General features: G+C 39.6%; 1 protein-coding gene across 4 annotated transcripts in view; it reads left to right on the plus strand.

Annotated features, from left to right (window-relative positions):
- The window catches only part of Usp32 (Ubiquitin specific protease 32), a 290,375-nt gene that overhangs the window by 36,368 nt on the left and 232,858 nt on the right, over positions 1-21,149 (plus strand). For all 4 annotated transcript variants that reach the window (XM_070086560.1, XM_070086561.1, XM_070086563.1 and 1 more), the window contains exons 5-6: positions 8,902-9,061; positions 18,929-19,110. In XM_070086560.1, coding sequence (XP_069942661.1) covers positions 8,902-9,061; positions 18,929-19,110 — 342 coding nt within the window. The remainder of the gene's footprint in view (positions 1-8,901; positions 9,062-18,928; positions 19,111-21,149) is intronic.

Genomic DNA, 21,149 nt, shown 5'->3' on the forward strand with positions numbered 1-21,149 from the left:
AAGTGCAGGCATTTTACTTCCCATTTCCAGTACTCAAGTCCAGCTATATAAAAATAACCGGTTTTCCTGAATCCCTTCACTAAATATTACCCTGCTCACACTCAACAGCTCGTCAGGTTCCATATATCATTCGTCTCCATTCACTCCTATCTAACACGCTCACGCATGCTTCCTAGAAGTCCAAGCCCCTCGCCCATAAAACCTCCTTTACCCCCTCCCTCCAACCTTTTCGAGAAGACCTCTACCCTGCCTTCCTTCCCCTACAGATTTATACGCTCTCCATGTCATTCTACTTTGATCCATTCTCTTTAAATGGCCAAACCACCTCAACAACCCCTCATCAGCTCTCTGACTAATACTTTTGTTAACTCCACACCTTCTAATTTCCACACTCCGAATTCTCTGCATAATATTTACACCACACATGGCCCTTAGACAGGACATCTCCACCGCCTCCAACCGCCTCCTCGCTGCAGCATTTACAACCCAAGCTTCACACCCATATAAGAGTGTTGGTATCACTATACTTTCATACATTCCCTTCTTTGCCTCCATAGATAACGTTTTTTGTCTCCACATATACCTCAGTGCACCACTCGCCTTTTTTCCTTCATCAATTCTATGGTTAACCTCATCCTTCATACATCCATACATCTTCTTCTTCTTTCAACAAACCGGCCGTATCCCACCAAGGCAGGGTGGCCCAAAAAGAAAAACGAAAGTTTCTCTCTCTAAATTTAGTAATTTATACAGGAGAAGGGGTTACTAGCCCCTTGCTCCCTGCATTTTAGTCGCCTCTTACAACAAGCATGGCTTACGGAGGAAGAATTCTGTTCCACTTCCCCATGGAGATAAGAGGAAATAAACAAGAACAAGAACTAGAAAGAAAATAGAAGAAAACCCAGAGGGGTGTGTGTATATATATGCTTGTACATCTATGTGTAGTGTGACCTAAGTGTAAGTAGAAGTAGCAAGATGTACCTGAAATCTTGCATGTTTATGAGACAGAAAAAAGGACACCAGTATTCCTACCATCATGTAAAACAATTACAAGCTTCCTTCCATTTTACACTCGGCAGGATGGTAGTACCTCCCTGGGCAGTTGCTGTCTACCAACTTACTACCTATATATGTCAGAAGATCCATATTCTTTTAATTCTACACCTCTCCCAACACCCTAGCATTCATTTCTTTACAATCCTACAAACATGTTAAAGGAACACGGTGACATCACACATCCCTGTATAAGTCCAGCTTTCATTGGATAATAATGCCTCTCTTTCCTACATACACTAATCTGAGCCTCATTATCCTCATAAAATTTCTTTACTCTCGTCCCCACTCTTTTGTGTTTATATTTCCATTGTGTCGGTATTTATTTCCATGGTAGTACCTCCCTGGGCAACCTACCACCTATTCATTTCTTTACAATCCTACAAACATGTTAAAGGAACACAGTGACATCACACATCCCTGTATAAATCCAGCTTTCATTGGATAATAATGCCTCTCTTTCCTACATACACTAATCTGAGCCTCATTATCCTCATTGCTCTCCCATCCACGTTATCGTATGCCTTTTCTGAATCCATCAGTGCATGCACAGTCCTTTACCTTATCTATAATTCTTACATTCTTTTTTGTTCTCTTATTTTTTCATATTTAAAGGAACAGTGGTATGTATGCTCTCTGCCAATCCTTAGGCACCTTTCCTTGTTTCATATTTATGTTGAACAAATACACCAACCACACCAACACTATTTCCTCACCTGCTTTTCTTTCTTTCTTTCAACACACTGGCTGTATCCCACCGAGGCGGGGTGGCTCAAAAGGAAAAATGAAAGTTTCTCCTTTTACATTTAGTAATATATACAGGAGAAGGGATTACTAGCCCCTTGCTCCCGGCATTTTAGTCGCCTCTTACAACACGCATGGCTTACGGAGGAAGAATTCTGTTCCACTTCCCCATGGAGGTAAGAGGAAATAAACAAGAACAAGAACTAGAAAGAAAATAGAAGAAAACCCAAAGGGGTGTGTATATATATGCTTGTACATGTATGTGTAGTGTGACCTAAGTGTAAGTAGAAATAGCAAGACGTACCTGAAATCTTGCATGTGTATGAGACAAAAAAAAAAGACACCAGCAATCCTACCATCATGTAAAACAATTACAGGCTTCAGTTTTACACTCACCTGGCAGGACGGTAGTACCTCCCTGGGCGGCTGCTGTCTACCAACCTACTACCTAGTTCACCTGCTTTTATAATGTCTTAATCCCATCTGTTCCAGCTGCTTGGCTACCTGTCATCTTACTCACTGTCTCATGCACTTTCCTCACATCCACTTAAAGCTCCTCCTCATTCCTTTATCAGCTAAATTAATACAGTAGCATAATGTCAGGTTCAGCTGTTTAAACAAGAACAAGGTCCTGGGATGTAAGAGGGAGGGGGATTATTTTATGGAGAGGAGAGGTCTTAAACAGGGCTGTGTGATGTGTGCATTGTTGTGGAACATATTTATAAATGGAATTGTAAAAGAAGTGAATACTAGGGTGTTGGGAAGAGGTGTGAGATTAAAAGAGAATGAATCTAATGCAAAGTGGGAATTGTCACATTTGAGCTTTTGCCAGTGACACTTTTTTGGGGGGAGAAATTCTGAAGAGAAGCTACAAAAGTTGGTAGATGAATTTGGGAGTATGAAAAGGAAGGAAATTAAAAGTGAACATAGCAAAGAGCAGGGTAATGAGAGTAACAAAAAAATTATGTGATGAGAGATTGGATACCAGATTGAAGAGAATATGGAGGAAGCAAATGTGTTTTGATATTTGAGAGTGGATGGGGTACCAGATGGATATACATTAGAGATGAGATGAACCATGGAATTGATGTGGGAAAGTGGGTGATGCATTGAGGCATCTGTAGAACAAAGAACCTTATCCATGGAGGCAAAAAGGGGGAAATACAGTTGTACCTCGAGTTATAAACTTAATTCGTTCCAGAAGGCTGTTCGAGTGCTGATACTGAACGAATTTGTTCCCATAAGGAATAATGTAAATTAGATTAGTCCGTTGCAGACCCCCAAAAATACACTTGCATAATTGTTCGAGTTGGGAACTGTTCAAAACTCGAGGTAACACTGTATACCATAATGGTACCAATAATAATTTATGGGTGTAAAGCATGGGTTTTAAACAATGCAGCAGGGAAGAGGTTGCAGGCATTGGAGATATGTTTGATGGCAGTGTGTGGTGTTACAAACAGTATTAGTCAAAGGGTGGAGGAGGGGGTGTTGAAGTGGTATGGACATACAGTGAGGATAGACCAAAATAGGATCACTAGGAAGACATAAATCTGTGTTGGAGGGTAGGATGGGTAGGGGGGCCATCATAGGAAAGGTTGATGGAAGGGGTAAGGGAGATTTTTGAGTGCTAGAGGCTTGGACATCTAGCATGCTTGTGTGAACTTGTTAGATGGGATTGAATGGAGGCAAGTGTTTTTTGTGATTTGATGTGTTGTTTGCTGTTGGAATGTGATCAATGTAGCATTTACGAAGGAATTCAGGGAAATTGGTTAGCCAGACTTGAATCCTTGAGGTCGTAAGCACAGTGCCTGCACTCTGAAGGAGGAATGTGGATGTTGTAGTTCTAAGGGTTATCTGAACTGTGATGTTGGCACACTTCTGGAAAGTTGTTAATTGAATGAATGACAGTGAAGATGTTTCTTCTTTATGTCACCCTACATTGGAGGGAGACTGCCACTGTGCTGAAAACATAAAACATGTAGGTGACGAATTATTGAGACCAGAAAATATTTACATGGTAATTGTTTTATAGTATGTAAAACTGTTATTTAATACTTTGCATATTATGTCACCTTGTCTGTGATAGTAACTTTCCCATTAACCCCTTGACTGTCGCAACCCCAAATCCTGAGGTGTCTCCTGGTGTTGCAAAATCCCCCCCCCCCCCCAAAAAAAAAAAAAAAAAAATTCTTATGAAATGATAGAGAATCTTTTCCCGATTGTAATGACACCAAAAGAACAAAATTTGATTGAAAACTGATGGAATTACGCTCTAGTGAAGTTAGCGACCTCGGCGATATTTACGAATCTGCGATTTCGTCCACTTTGAGCCCTATTTTCGGCTAATTCCATTGTTCCAGTGGACCAAACTCTTAGCTATTCTTTAGAACTCGATTTTTTTATATCGATTGAGTACAAGAAACTGCCCATTACTGATTTCATCTACCCAATAATGTGGTCAGAAATTTGCAATTTGGCCAATTTCATGAAAATTAAAAAATATGACAATTTCAAAATAGGGTCCAGAATGAACAATGCAGACATTCCTGGCTCTAAAATAACATTTTCTTTGTTCATCAGTCACATCTCCAGGCCCCTCTGATATTATTCTTGCTTTCTATTTTGAATTTTTATTCAAACAAAAAATAGAAGATTTACTGTTATGCAGACTACTGCAGTAATGTAATAATTGTATAAATAATGTCAGCCCATTCATGACTGCATATTAAAATGGCTAGTTGGACATTTATTGGACAATGACATCATTTGTTTACTCTTGAACATCAGTAAAAATCAAACATTTCCCCTACTTTGAGCTCCATTTCAAGGTTCTTTTCATAGTAAGACCAATCAAAATCACCTCTATTTCTATAATATGTTTTCCATTCTATCAAATGAGACCAAGAAAATGAAAATACAACCGTAAATACTCTACGAAAATAGACCACAAAGTTGGCATTTTAATTAAAAATTTTTTTTTTTTTTCTCATTATGCACTGCGTGCTGCAGGATTTTTTTTATATGGTGCACACTGACCACACAGTCCCATTCTCTCACATGTGGGCCTACCAGCTTTCTCGTGCTTGACTTGAAGCCACTAGAATTTTTGAGTATATATATTTTATTATTATTATCACACTGGCCGATTCCCACCAAGGCAGGGTGGCCCGAAAAAGAAAAACTTTCACCATCATTCACTCCATCACTGTCTTGCCAGAAGGGTGCTTTACACTACAGTTTTTAAACTGCAACATTAACACCCCTCCTTCAGAGTGCAGGCACTGTACTTCCCATCTCCAGGACTCAAGTCCGGCCTGCTGGTTTCCCTGAACCCCTTCATAAATGTTACTTTGCTCACACTCCAACAGCACGTCAAGTATTAAAGACCATTTGTCTCCATTCACTCCTATCAAACACGCTCACGCATGCCTGCTGGAAGTCCAAGCCCCTCGCACACAAAACCTCCTTTACCCCCTCCCTCCAACCTTTCCTAGGCCGACCCCTACCCCGCCTTCCTTCCACTACAGACTGATACACTCTTGAAGTTATTCTGTTTCGCTCCATTCTCTCCACATGTCCGAACCACCTCAACAACCCTTCCTCAGCCCTCTGGACAACAGTTTTGGTAATCCCGCACCTCCTCCTAACTTCCAAACTATGAATTCTCTGCATTATATTCACACCACACATTGCTCTCAGACATGACATCTCCACTGCCTCCAGCCTTCTCCTCGCTGCAACATTCATCACCCATGCTTCACACCCATATAAGAGCGTTGGTAAAACTATACTCTCATACATTCCCCTCTTTGCCTCCAAGGACAAAGTTCTTTGTCTCCACAGACTCCTAAGTGCACCACTCACCCTTTTCCCCTCATCAATTCTATGATTCACCTCATCTTTCATAGATCCATCCGCTGACACGTCCACTCCCAAATATCTGAATACATTCACCTCCTCCATACTCTCTCCCTCCAATCTGATATCCAATCTTTCATCACCAAATCTTTTTGTTATCCTCATAACCTTACTCTTTCCTGTATTCACTTTCAATTTTCTTCTTTTGCACACCCTACCAAATTCATCCACCAATCTCTGCAACTTCTCTTCAGAATCTCCCAAGAGCACAGTGTCATCAGCAAAGAGCAACTGTGAGAACTCCCACTTTATGTGTGATTCTTTATCTTTTAACTCCACGCCTCTTGCCAAGACCCTCGCATTTACTTCTCTTACAACCCCATCTATAAATATATTAAACAACCATGGTGACTTCACACATCCTTGTCTAAGGCCTACTTTTACTGGGAAATAATTTCCCTCTTTCCTACATACTCTAACTTGAGCCTCACTATCCTCGTAAAAACTCTTCACTGCTTTCAGTAACCTACCTCCTACACCATACACCTGCAACATCTGCCACATTGCCCCCCTATCCACCCTGTCATACGCCTTTTCCAAATCCATAAATGCCACAAAGTCCTCTTTAGCCTTATCTAAATACTGTTCACTTATATGTTTCACTGTAAACACCTGGTCCACACACCCCCTACCTTTCCTAAAGCCTCCTTGTTCATCTGCTATCCTATTCTCCGTCTTACTCTTAATTCTTTCAATAATAACTCTACCATACACTTTGCCAGGTATACTCAACAGACTTATCCCCCGATAATTTTTGCACTCTCTTTTATCCCCTTTGCCTTTATACAAAGGAACTATGCATGCTCTCTGCCAATCCCTAGGTACCTTACCCTCTTCCATACATTTATTAAATAATTGCACCAACCACTCCAAAACTATATCCCCACCTGCTTTTAACATTTCTATCTTTATCCCATCAATCCCGGCTGCCTTACCCCCTTTCATTTTACCTACTGCCTCACGAACTTCCCCCACACTCACAACTGGCTCTTTCTCACTCCTACAAGATGTTGTTCCTCCTTGCCCTATACACGAAATCACAGCTTCCCTATCTTCATCAACATTTAACAATTCCTCAAAATATTCCCTCCATCTTCCCAATACCTCTAACTCTCCATTTAATAACTCTCCTCTCCTATTTTTAACTGACAAATCCATTTGTTCTCTAGGCTTTCTTAACTTTTTAATCTCACTCCAAAACTTTTTCTTATTTTCAACAAAATTTGTTGATAACATCTCACCCACTCTCTCATTTGCTCTCTTTTTACATTGCTTCACCACTCTCTTAACCTCTCTCTTTTTCTCCATATACTCTTCCCTCCTTGCATCACTTCTACTTTGTAAAAACTTCTCATATGCTAACTTTTTCTCCCTTACTACTCTCTTTACATCATCATTCCACCAATCGCTCCTCTTATATATATATATATATATACGTCAAAAGGGAGCAAGGGGCTAGTAACCTCTTCTCCTGTATATATTACTAAATGTAAAAGGAGAAACTTTCGTTTTTCCTTTAGGGCCACCCCGCCTCGGTGGGATACGGCCGGTTTGTTGAAAGAAAGTATACGTCAAAAACGGTGGCTCGTAAGACATTTTTTTTTTTTTATTATCACACTGGCCGATTCCCACCAAGGCAGGGTGGCCCAAAAAAGAAAAACTCCCACCATCATCCACTCCATCACTGTCTTGCCAGAAGGGTGCTTTACACTACAGTTTTTAAACTGCAACATTAACACCCCTCCTTCAGAGTGCAGGCACTGTACTTCCCATCTCCAGGACTCAAGTCCGGCCTGCTGGTTTCCCTGAACCCCTTCATAAATGTTACTTTGCTCACACTCCAACAGCACGTCAAGTATTAAAAACCATTTGTCTCCATTCACTCCTATCAAACATGCTCACGCATGCCTGCTGGAAGTCCAAGCCCCTCGCACACAAAACCTCCTTTACCCCCTCCCTCCAACCTTTCCTAGGCCGACCCCTACCCCGCCTTCCTTCCACTACAGACTGATACACTCTTGAAGTTATTCTGTTTCGCTCCATTCTCTCCACATGTCCGAACCACCTCAACAACCCTTCCTCAGCCCTCTGGACAACAGTTTTGGTAATCCCGCACCTCCTCCTAACTTCCAAACTACGAATTCTCTGCATTATATTCACACCACACATTGCTCTCAGACATGACATCTCCACTGCCTCCAGCCTTCTCCTCGCTGCAACATTCATCACCCATGCTTCACACCCATATAAGAGCGTTGGTAAAACTATACTCTCATACATTCCCCTCTTTGCCTCCAAGGACAAAGTTCTTTGTCTCCACAGACTCCTAAGTGCACCACTCACCCTTTTCCCATCATCAATTCTATGATTCACCTCATCTTTCATAGATCCATCCGCTGACACGTCCACTCCCAAATATCTGAATACATTCACCTCCTCCATACTCTCTCCCTCCAATCTGATATCCAATCTTTCATCACCAAATCTTTTTGTTATCCTCATAACCTTACTCTTTCCTGTATTCACTTTCAATTTTCTTCTTTTGCACACCCTACCAAATTCATCCACCAATCTCTGCAACTTCTCTTCAGAATCTCCCAAGAGCACAGTGTCATCAGCAAAGAGCAACTGTGACAACTCCCACTTTGTGTGATTCTTTATCTTTTAACTCCACGCCTCTTGCCAAGACCCTCGCATTTACTTCTCTTACAACCCCCTCTATAAATATATTAAACAACCATGGTGACTTCACACATCCTTGTCTAAGGCCTACTTTTACTTGGAAATAATTTCCCTCTTTCCTACATACTCTAACTTGAGCCTCACTATCCTCGTAAAAACTCTTCACTGCTTTCAGTAACCTACCTCCTACCTCGTAAGACATATATATATATATATATGTGTACGACCAAAACAGTCAAAGGGTTAACATGGCTGTGTATGTTAATGCTCCTGGTTGCCAATAAACTGTATCTGGAATACTCTTAATTGAAATAAATTAAACTTGCCATATCACCCTGTCTAATTGAAAATTATTAATTAATTAAAATAAAGAAGATGAAAAATATAAAGTTCATTTTTAGCAAAAGTTGTTCATGTACAGTAACCTCTTATGTGATGTATAGGAAGTCTATAAGTGCAGTTGTAATCCAAATCTAATTTTAAATTTGTATTTCGCTTCAGAGTGAACGTATTTCTTATGAAGAATTTAAAGAGTGGTTGTTAGTACATCCAGATGCTACAACAGTGACATGCTGGCTGTTGGCTGAGCCCTGCCATGTGTCACTTTCTAATGACCTAGAGACTCCAACCTTCTATCAAACTCTTGCTGGTGTTACCCACTGTAAGTTCACATTTGATCTATAATTACTGACACGATATCTAATTTAAATTTTCTCATTTACACCCTGTTTTTTTTTCTCTTAATGATTTTGAACTTTTGTTTTATTTTGCAATATTCCTTTTTACACATCTATTTCTGCCCTGCTATTTTATTATATCATTATTATTATTATTTTATTATATGAGTGTGAAGCGTGAGTTGTAAATGCTGTAGCGAGGAGGTGGCTAGAGGCAGTGGAGATGTCGTGTTTAACCCTTTCAGGGTCCAAGGCCCAAATCTGGAGTCACGCACCAGTGTCCAAGAATTTTCAAAAAAAAAATTTTTTATTTTTTCTTATGAAATCGTAGAGAATCTTCTTGTGAAGGTAATAAAACAAAAATTACGAAATTTGGTGGAAAATTGACGAAATTATGCTCTCGCAAATTTTGATGTGTCAGCGATATTTACGAATCGGCGATTTTGCCAACTTTGACTCCCATTTTAGGCCAATTACATTATTCCAATCAACCAAATTCTTAGCTATTTCACTAGTATTACTTCTGTTCTATTGATTGAGCACAAGAAATCGCCAAGTCAACTGTTTCAACTACAAAATAAAGTGATCGGAAATTGTTAATTTGGCCACTTTAACACAAAGTTCAAAATATTCCAATTTCAAAATAGGGTCCAGAATAAACAATGTAGGCATTCCTGGCACTAAACTAACATTTCCTCTGTTCATTAGTTAGGTTTTGAGGCTTTACAAATAAATTCCATTTTGATTTTTTATTCACATAATGAATTTTTATTCACACCAAAAAATAGAAGATTTACTGTTATGCAATACTGTAATAATTGTATAAATATCATCACCATATTTGTGAATGTATATTAGACCCACCAGCTGACGTGTATTAGACGTGTGAGGTCGTTTGTTTACTCTTGAATATCGGCAAAAATTTTACATTTCCGCTACTTTGAGCTCAGTTTCAAGCCATTTCCAGTGCTAAAACCAATCAAAATCATCTCTATTTCTGTAATATGGCTTCCATTCTATCAAATGAGACCAAGAAATCGCAAATACAACTATAAAAAACATACGAAAAAACACTGCAAAGTTGCTGTTTTAATCGAAAAATCATGATTTCAGTTTTTTTCTCTCATTATACACAGTGTGCTGCTGGATCTGTTTTATGTGGTGCACACATACCACATAGATGTATTCTCTCATATCTAGGCCCAAATGTACCACTCACAGTTTATCAGAGTGAGCTGAGCTCATGGCGTAGATCTACGGTTTGGACACTCACCGTAAAGCCGTAGATCTACGGGACGGACCCTGAAAGGGTTAAGGGCAGTGTGTGGCGTAAATATTATGCAGAGAATTTGTAGTGTGGAATTTAGGAGGAGGTGTGGAGTTATTAAAAGTATTATTAGGGTTGTTGAGGTGGTTTGGTAATTTAGAGAGAATGGAACAAAGTAGAATGACTTGGAGAGTGTATAAATCTGTAGGGGAAGGAAGGCAGGGTAGGGGTCAGCCTTGAAAAGGTTGATGAAGGGGGATAAAGGAGGTTTTGTGGGTGAGGGGGTTGGATTTCCAGCAAGAGTGCATGAGTGTGTTAAATAGGAGTGAATGGAGACGAATGGTTTTTGGGACCTGATGAGCTGTTGGAGTGTGAGCAGAGTAATATTTTGTGAAGGGATTCAGGTAAACCGGTTAGCCAGACTTGAGTCCTGGGAATGGGAAGTACAATGCCTGCACTTTAACCCTTTCAGGGTCCAGAGGCCAAATTTCAAAGTGCACACCAGGGTCCAAGAATTTAAAAAAAAAATTTTTGTTATTTTTTCTTATGAAATGGTAGAGAATCTTTTTCTGAAAGTAATAAAACAAAAAGTACAAAATTTGATGGAAAATTGATGAAATTATGCTCTCGCGAATTTTGATGTATCAGCGATATTTACGAATCAGCAATTTTGCCGACTTTGACTCCCATTTTAGGCCAATTACATTATTCCAGTCGACCAAATTCTTAGCTATTTCACTAGTATTACTTCTATTCTATTGATTGAACACAAGAAATCGCCAAGTCAACTGTTTCATCTACAAAATAAAGTGATCGGAAATTGGTAATTTGGCCAATTTAACACAAAGTTCAAAATATTCCAGTTTCAAAATAGGGTCCAGAATAAACAATGTAGGTATTCCTGGCACTAAACTAACATTTCCTCTGTTCATTAGTTACGTTTTGTGGCTTTACAAATGAATTCCATTTTGGTTTTTTATTCACATAATGAATTTTTATTCACACCAAAAAATAGAAGATTTACTGTTATGCAGTATTGTAATAATTGTATAAATATCATCACCACATTTGTGAATGTATATTAGACCCACCAGCTGGTGGTGAGGTCGCTTGTTTACTCTTGAACATCGGCAAAAATTTAACATTTCCGTTAATTTGAGCTCAGTTTCAAGCCAATTCCAGTGCTAAAACCAATCAAAATCATCTCTATTTCTGTAATATGTCTTCCATTCTATCAAATGAGACCAAGAAATCGCAAATATAACTATAAAAAACATACAAAAAACACTGCAAAGTCACTGTTTTAATCGAAAATCACGGTCTCGTTTTTTTTCTCCCATACACTGTGTGCTGCAGGATTTATTTTATGTGGTGCACACATACCAGATAAATGTATTCTCTTATATCTAGGCCCAAATTTACCACTCTCAGCTTATCAGAGTGAGCTAAGCTCATGGCGTATATCTACGGTTTGGACCCTGAACTTAAAGCCGTAGATCTACGGCACAGACCCTGAAAGGGTTAAAGGAGGGATTTGGGATATTGGTAGTTTGGAGTGACATCTAAACTGTCGTATCTGAGCGCCTCTGCAAAAACAGTGATTATGTATGAGTGATGGCTTCGCTTCTTCGCTTCTTATGACCAGAGCTTTGGTAAGATGGGTAAGGAAGAAGGATGGGTAAGGATGGAAATATTGGAAAAGGGTGGGAGGGGGGAAAGAGGTAGGATATAAAAGGTAAGTGGCCCAACCACTTTGGTGTAATTTAAAAAGTGTATGTGAAATGATAAGATGTTCTTTAAGGGGTATAATACTAACCCATCAGAGTCACATAGATATAACATATATATAAGTACATGACTCTGAATTGGTAGTAATTATACAAGTTGCAATTGCTTTTTTTTTTTTTTACGATTGCACAACGAATATTTATGCGACGATGAAGGCAATAATTTTCTGGACAGTTTATGGAATTACGCGACAATGGCTTCTTACAGGTGGTGTCCAGCCATGGTAAATAGCATAATTTTTACATTAGATTGTTATATAAGATGTCTCCCTAATTGGGGGCGATGATTTTCTTAGTATACATAGAAGGGTTCTGGTGCTACCCAATCTTCTTCATCAGGGAGGTTGCTCAATATCATGGGTCGATGGTAATCATCTTTATGTATAAAACGACGGACCCTCTGTGGGAGAGTCATTCTTTGAGTCCTGTGAGGAGGAGTATTGATTATATAATCCGTGGTATTTACCACTTGTGTAGGATGTTCTCTATCTGGCTTGTATAGTTCTTGCATTGAATAGAGTTGTTTCTTTTTTAGAGTGTCGAGGCGTACATTTATGGCAGTAATATCTTGTTGTATGTGTAAATCTGCCATTTTAACTCTGTCTCTCCTCCTGGTATCGGTAATGAAGCGAAGAGCTCTATTCTGGACCCTTTGTAGCCGTAGCATGTTGGTCTTTGTTGTTAATGACATTGGGACACAAGGGTATTCGAGTATTGGTCTTATTATCATTTTATACAGATGTTTTTTGACATGTTGAGGGGCTTGATTGAATCGAAAGAGACTGCTAAGACCGGCTTTGGCTATGTTGATCTTTTTAGTTACATGAGATGTTGAGTGGAGCAGCCTGTCTATTTCATATCCCAAAATCTTGTTAGGGTTTCTAATGGCTACAGGTGTACCTCTGATGGAGATACCCCCTTTATCTTCAATTGTTGATGCAAAACATCCTATCGTGCTAACAAGGACCTTGTCAGGATTAGTCGTAATTCTCCATTTCTTTTCCCAATTAGATGTTCTACGAAGTTCAATATTAATTTTTTCTATGACTCTCTCATACTTGTATTTTCCTGTTACCGGAGTCGATGAGACGACATGAATAACATCATCTGCAAACTGTGTCACAATTGTATCACTAAACTCTGGTTGAGGAAGGTCATTCACATAAATGTTGAACAGAAGTGGACTGAGACAAGAACCTTGTGGGACACCAGCCGTCGGTATAAAAGGCTCTGTCGACCTGCCATGAAAGGTGGGAATGATTTTTCTTTGAGTTAAGAAATTATATATTACTCTGAGGAAAGTCCAGTTATGGTCTGGTAGGTCAATGAGTTTGTATATAAGGCCATCATGCCATAAGCTATCAAAAGCTTTATGAACATCTCTGGTGGCAATTAAGGCAAGATTCCCCTGATGTTTTAGACTTGCTACAGTATCGAAAATAACATTTATTGCATGATTGGTACCTCTGTGTTCTAAAGCCAAATTGTTTTTCAGTAAAAAAGTGATTAAACTCCATATAGTAGTTCAATCTGTTGGAAATGACCTTCTCAAGAACTTTTCCAGTGACTTCAAGTAGAGATATAGGTCTATAGTTCCCAGGTTGGTGGATGTCTTTATTGGGCTTACCTAGAAAGATCATCCTAGCAGTCTTAAAAACCACTGGAAAATGTCCTGAGGCCAAGATGGCATTAAAGATATTTACCAAAGACTGTTTACAATTTCTGGGGAGGAACTTTATTTGTTTCATTGTTATTCCAGAGAGGCCAGGGGCTCTATTACGCATTCTTCCAATAACCTGACTCATCTCTAGTAATGTAATAGGTCTAGTAAGCGGGTGGGTATCTTCAAGAGTTGAAGTATCGATGGAAGGTAGTGGTTGTAGATCATCCAAGTTCTCATCTCTCCATTCATTTACCAACTGATAATGATTATTGTTAAATTGACGACTGTTATTGTGGGAGAGAATTTTCTCCCATACATCACCCATCAAATTAGCCTGGTCCTGTGGATCGTCAAGTTTAATTTCAACATCTTCATCATCCTCATCAGTGAAGGTATGAACTAGGTAGTTAGGAGCCTTGTGCTTTGCTCCTAAAAGTTGTCGGATCTTACTCCAAAATTTTGCTGGTTCACGTTTGTACTGATTAGCTTGAAGAACTAGCAGTTTCCATAGGTCCCGTTTGTGATGACTAATCATGTTAATTAATTCTTGCCTTAATCGGTGCAGTGTAGCTGCTGGTGGTTGTCGCGTTTGAAGATGCCTTCGACATTCTGCTTGATAATTTCTTAAATTGTCTCTAATTTCCCTAGTAGGTTTATATTGTTGGTAAATCTTTGTGGAAGCTAATTGACAAGTTGCATTAGTAGCTTCAATTATTCGATTATGCAGGGACCTGATTGCATCATCAATTGCAGTGGAAGGTAGATTTTCCAATGACACAATTTCATCGTCACCCAGAAATGCCCTGAAGGGGTCAAAGCCTAGGGTGTTAAGATTGGGTTTAGGAGGTACAGGTATTCTAAATGGAGAAGTTTGTAGTTGTATTATAACAGGGATGTGGTCAGATCCTACATTTCCACCAGGAGATATACGACAGTGAAAGATGTCACAGTCTCTGTTTGTCAGTACTATATCTGGTGTCCCCGGATGAGGTCCAATGTACGATTTAAAGAATGGTCCTTGAAATGACAAGTTTCTAGCTGTCATGATATTAAAGAGTTGTTTTCCTTTTAAGTCACCCAGTGGAATACCAGCTCCACAGTTGAAGAGGGCAGGGTGATGAACATTAAAATCTCCCACTAGAATTGTTGGAATATTTCTGCTTAATATCCTATGTAGAGGAATTGACTCTATATATTGTTGTCTTTGTACGTGGGGGGGTCTGAAAACTAATCTACTTCACAATATTCCTTATGGGAAAAAATTCCAGTACTGGCACCTGAACCTACTACTGGAATGAAAAAAGTTCGTTAACCGGGGGTTATATTGTTGTCCCAGTTCCTATCACTAGTTGTCCATGAGACGTTGTCATTTCTATTGCAAGAATGTTATCTTCATCAACATGAATATTTTTAAATGTATAGCTTAATTTAACTAAGATGGCTACACCACTAAAGGGTCCTCTTGATTTCTCCACAGTACAGTAACCACGTAATTTAATATGTTGATCAACTCTTGCAGCTGTCTCGTTCAAAAGTATAACATCGGGATTGTAATTAGGTAGTTCAACCTCAAGAAGGTAACGGTTATTAAAGAAATGTTGAACATTAAGTTGGAAAATTGTAATCCCCATTATTTCATGCACTTCGCTCGTGTACTGCGGTCTGAACGCCTGCGAGTAGTGTCATGTGTGGTATCCACACTATTCCTGCTGGACTCGTCAAGGGGAGGAGGGAACTTCTGCGTAGGTGCTTGTGTATTAAAAATGCCATCATCTTCACTAGAGGTAGTAATATTAACAGATTCATTGGAATCGTTAGAGTCATCATCAGAAAACGGAGGTATGATATTCCCAGTTACAGGAAGCAGAGGCTCGTGAGAGCTAATGGGAGACTGTGGAGGCTCCAAGGGAAAATTAGGTAGGCAAGGTGAGTTATCCTGGGAAAGTTCCTGTTCAACAGGATCAGCTTCAATAGCGGGAGAGTAGGCACCAATTTCTGGGGCATTGTTATGTTCAGGTGTTGACTTATCGGGTTGAGGGGAATTGACAACCTGTGTATGCGAGGTGGGCGATTCCTGGGCCAGGGATGACTTAGGCTTATTTTTAGATGTAGAGTAGGGTACATACTTCTTGTTATGAGAAGGCTGGGTCATAATAGCCTTCACATTTTCTGGGATAGTGATGGGAGTGATCCCATTAGCCATTAACAGATCATTTAAAACCTGAGAGCAGAGTTGAATGTCACCACCTGCTATGTCTTTGGCCATCATATACATTAGTTGTGCTCTCGTCATATCCCCGGCTGTGGATACCTGAGACATAGATGAGACTGAACCTTGTTGTTGCGTTTGTGTATGTTGTAGGTGAGGGTTAGATTGGGGCACTCCAAGAGGGGCAGAATTCCAAACATTGGAACCATTGGTAGAGACCTGAGGAGTCCCACTTGATCCAGGCAGAGCTGGGAAGGAAGTTTGGGACATCGTTGGTGGTGTCTGGGGAGTGGTCTTCTTTGAAGTGGACAATTTCTTGGCTTCAATAATTTTCTGCATTTCCTTTTTCCTTTCAGGACAAATAGCAGAAACAGCATGATGTTTTCCGTTGCAGAGGACACATTTGGGTGTATTTTTATTATTACAGTCTCGATAAGAATGTTGGCCAGAGCAAATGCTACAAATTTGCCCTTGAGTACTGCATTTGTTGGTGTTATGACCAAAGGCATAACATTTAAAACATTGTGTCACTCTGACAAATCGTTCAAGAGAGATTTGGTCAGATGTACATCTGGTGCCAAAACATTTGAAGCCATTTTGACACACAAGTTTGGCCTCCTCAGGTGTCTCAAGTATTAACTTCAAGGTTACCTTGTTGTTGTTAGGATTAGAGAATTTATGTGCTTCTACAGCCCTAAATTCAGAATTCTCTGTATTAATGTCCTCAACAATTTCATTCACTCTGCTATGTTTCATGAAACTGTTGATTCTGGCCACAAACACAGTCCTCTGAGCTTGATAGCTCTCAGGTGCAACTGGGGTAACACCAGAAGTCTTCAGTTTGTCAGTGACATCATGCTTCAGCAGTTGAAGTAACTCTTCTTCCGAAGAGAGGAGAAGTACTGCTCCAGCGTGGGTTTGAAAAACATCCACTGGAGCAACAGTTGAGTTGGAGCAAATACATGTTAGAATTTCTTTCATTGACATTTGATTACCATCAATACGTAATCTTACACGTATCCTCGCCATGATGTCTAGGAAGGAACATCTGGCAGAGGAGTTTCTTAACAAAAAGGGATCTTTCCTTAATGTTAATCTAACATCCTATTTCAGCTGACTTATGAAGGTCAGCCCCTAAGATAGCCTACCCTCGAGTAGTGAGGGGAAAGGGCCCAAGGCAAAGATCGGCCTGATTTTTCAAAAACCACACGGGCTACCGGATGGTCAAAATGCCTTGTGTTAACTCGCCAAAGCGAAGTTGCCGAAAAAGAAGAAGATAGGAAAGTCAGAAGGATAGCAATGTATGTAGTATGTTAAGTGTGCAGGCCAGTGTTGATGTTTGGGTGAGGGGAGGATGGGGAAGGATGGGGGGATGGGGATGAGAGGGGTGAGCAAGCAAGCAAGTCACCGCCTTACCCTCTTGATGGGATGGGGCTCGAAGTGACTGCAAGCAAGTTTCCTCTCAGCTCTGGTGAAGAGCTACTCAGGATAACCCAAGAAAAATCTCGAGTAACAGTGTTCAGAGTTGCTCAGCTAAAGAGCAGGAACGACGATGTCTTCTCTCCACGGTGGCTGGGCTGCTTCTCTGAGTGATGGTGCAAGTGTTGAATGATGATGAAAGTTTTTTCTTTCTTTTTGGGTTTTTCTTTCTTTTTGGGTCATCGTGCCTCAGTGGGAAACGGCTGATGAGTTAAAAAAAAAAAAAAGTATTTCTTAATTGTAGTGTTGTTGAAAAGGTTATTGCTTGAAACAGAAACAGTTTTCAATCATACACACTTAAGTTCAAGCTGGGAATCAAATTCACTGTAAACTACAGTGGAACCTTGGTTTTTGTATACCCTAGTTTGTATGTAAAACTATAGTTATTCTCTGTAAAATGTATTAAATGTTTTTGGGAGTCTGGAATGGATTAATTGGATTAACATTATTTCTTATAAAAAATGCTACGTCAGTTTTCATGTGATTTAGTTTATCGTCAGACTTTTTTGAATGTATTAATCACGAAAACCGAGGTTCCACTGTATTGTAATTTCTAAAAATGTATATGATGTGCTGTACTGTAATGTCTACTGATGCACACCTTTGTAATTATCATTTCTAAAATTATCCATTATATTTATGGTTTAGTTGTAATAAGTCAAAGATTTTACCCTTGGTACTTGAATAGAACTTGTATAACCTCAGTGCTTTTTCATGTATTATTGACTTGTCCATAGGAACAGTTTTAATGCATGAATGCACCCAACCTATTAGGCCATTTTCTGTCAACTTTAGGTTTGTCATGAGCAGTTACAACCACCTTTGCTTCTCGGTGATTACTGGATAAAATATTTTTTCTAATCATCTTAGATATTCATAATGCAGCATTATGTCGAGTTGTTAAAACTATAAGTCCTTCAGATTGATGTGACTGCCTACATAGGCAAGGATATTTGGTAATCTAACTTGTTTTGCTTAATTTCAGCACACACTTCTTCCTCTTATTAGTAGATTCACCTTTACATTTATGAGTATTTATGCATAAGAGTAGAGTAGTAATGTGCCTTCGAGATATAGTTAAAACGCTGCAGGTTTTGCAAAATACTGGAGAGCTGTGATGTGCAGATATTCTCTCATTGACAACAGCACATTATCCATTCCTAATTTTGACTTTGTGTAGTATGCTCAAGCACACTGGTAAGCTAAAATATTAAGGGGTGACCTGCTTGTCTCCATGCCCCAATATAAGGATGCAGAGTACTGGTCTGTTGGTGCCCAGGCCATGTTAGTGTCCATTGTAATAAATGAACAGACACTGGGGCTATTGTAACATTAAGGCTCTGTAGTAGTCTTCTGCCTTATAGTGACCTTTTGGCTGCATAAATTAGTTTATCTCTAGAATATGACCCTCCAAACTATCATCCTAAATAGTGCTTTTTCTTACAGTGGAAGAGACAGACATCTTGGAACTTGAGAAAAGATATTGGTATTTGAAGGGCTCTTCACCAACAGGAAAACTTGACCCAGACACATTGGTTCCTATGATCTCTCCACCACTTCCTCCTATGCTGGCAAGAGGAGTATTTAATGCCTTCGATGAAAATAGAGACAACCACATAGACTTCAAGGTACTCTTACACTAATGTGTTAATATCTGTTAGGTAGAAAGTTTAACTGATATGATCATCACACCTGGAAAGTTTAGTATACATCTGAATATACATTTTCAGTTGCTATTAAGTAAACTAGAGTTTTTTAATAATTTGATCAAATTTGTGAGTGATTACCAAAATTAAATTTTTTAATGAGAGCAGTAATTAAAAAAATGTTAATTGGAAAAAAGTTTAAATTAATTATTCATAATGAGAGAGGTGTTTCATTAATTATTTTACAGCATTTGTAATATTTTATTATTTGGACATCTCTTCACTTATATTGGTTTGATGAATATTTTTATTGCCCATACTAGAGTGTATATTATTTAGTACAGGTGCAAGTGAAACTAAGTACTGTGTGCCTGTACATATTTTTTTTTATATAGGGTACAGAATCTAATGTGTTACCAGTGAAACTATACAGTGGATCCTTGATTTTCGTGTTTAATCCGTTGTGGAGCCATCGGCCAAAACCAAAATCGTTTTCCCCCATAAGAAATAACGTAAATGGAATTAATTCGTTCCAGACACCCAGAAGTATCAACAAAAAAAAATTTTTTTTACCTTAAATATACATTTACATGCATGAAAGAATGAGCATTAAACATGACACTTAGCTTTTTTTGAAGGCTGTTGTTGCTGGAAGGAAGGCAGGGAGGAAGGGAGAGGGAAGATAGGTTATTGTTTGGAAGGGGAATCCCCCTCCATAAGGACTAGGTACCAAGTCCTTATCTTGGGTCACTTCCCTCCTTTGTTTTTTAATGCCACTAGGATCAGCTTGAGAGTCACTGGACCCCTGTCGCACAAAATATCTGTCCAGATAGGTCTGTTTCTGGCGTCTCTAAGATTTGCCTAAAATGGGACATGGCATTGTCATTGTAAAAGTCACCAGCACGGATTGCAACAGCTTTCTTAGGGTGATGTTGCTCCACAAATCAATGCACTTTAGTCCACATTGCACAAATCTCCTTAATCTTTGAAGAAGGCACCTTCTTCCATCTCTCTTCCTCCTCCTCCTCTGAAGCAATTTCCTGAGCTGTGGTCTCTTGCTGTTGCAGATGAAGCTCTTGCAGCTCATCAGTGGTTAGCTCTTGATTGTGGTCCTCCACCAACTCTTCCACATCCTCCAAACTCACATCCAACCCCATGGAATTTCCTAATGCCACAATTGATTGCACAACAGGTGTAGGGTCGACAGGGTCAGCCTCAAACCTCCCAAAACCCTTCTTTTGGACACACACTGGCCACAGTTTTCACCAAGCAGAGTTCATCGTCCTGGAAGTCACTCCCTGCCTAGCCTTATCTATAAGGCCTATGCAGTGGAAGATAATGAAGCGATTCTTCCAGAACTCTCTAAGGGTCAATTCAGAGTCCGAGGTTATGTCAAAGCACCTTTGAAACATTGCTTTGGGTTACAGTTTTTTGAAGTTTGCAGTGATCTGCTGGTCCATGGGCTGGAGGTTAGGAGTGGCATTAGGAGGCAAAAAACTTCACTGTTACAAAACTGAATTCCTTAGACAATTGGGCTTCCAAGTCTGGAGGATGAGCAGGAGCATTGTCCATTAACAGGAGGCACTGGAGTGGCAATTTCTTATCCAGGAAGTATTTTTTCACACTGGGGCCAAACACTTCATTCAACCATTCCAGGAAAATTTCCCTTGTGACCCATGCCCTACTGTTTGCCTTCCACATCACACACAATTTACTCTTAACAACAATGTTTTTCTTGAACACTCTGGGATTTTCAGTGTGATACACCAGTAAAGGCTTCACTTTGAAATCCTCACTAGCATTACCACACAACAAGAGAGTTAGCCTGTCTTTCATAGGTTTGTGTCCTGGGAGTGCCTTTTCCTCCTGCGTGATGTAGGTCCTCTGGCATTTTCTTCCAATAGAGGCCTGTTTCGTCACACTTGAACTCTTGTTGGGGTTGGAATTTTTAAGACTACATAACATTTGTTTTCCCCAATGAATTTTTCAGCTGCTTGTTTGTCTGAACTGGCACCCTCACT

The sequence above is a fragment of the Cherax quadricarinatus genome, chromosome 19 (genome assembly GCF_038502225.1).
Source record: "Cherax quadricarinatus isolate ZL_2023a chromosome 19, ASM3850222v1, whole genome shotgun sequence".
NCBI classification, from domain to species: domain Eukaryota; kingdom Metazoa; phylum Arthropoda; class Malacostraca; order Decapoda; family Parastacidae; genus Cherax; species Cherax quadricarinatus.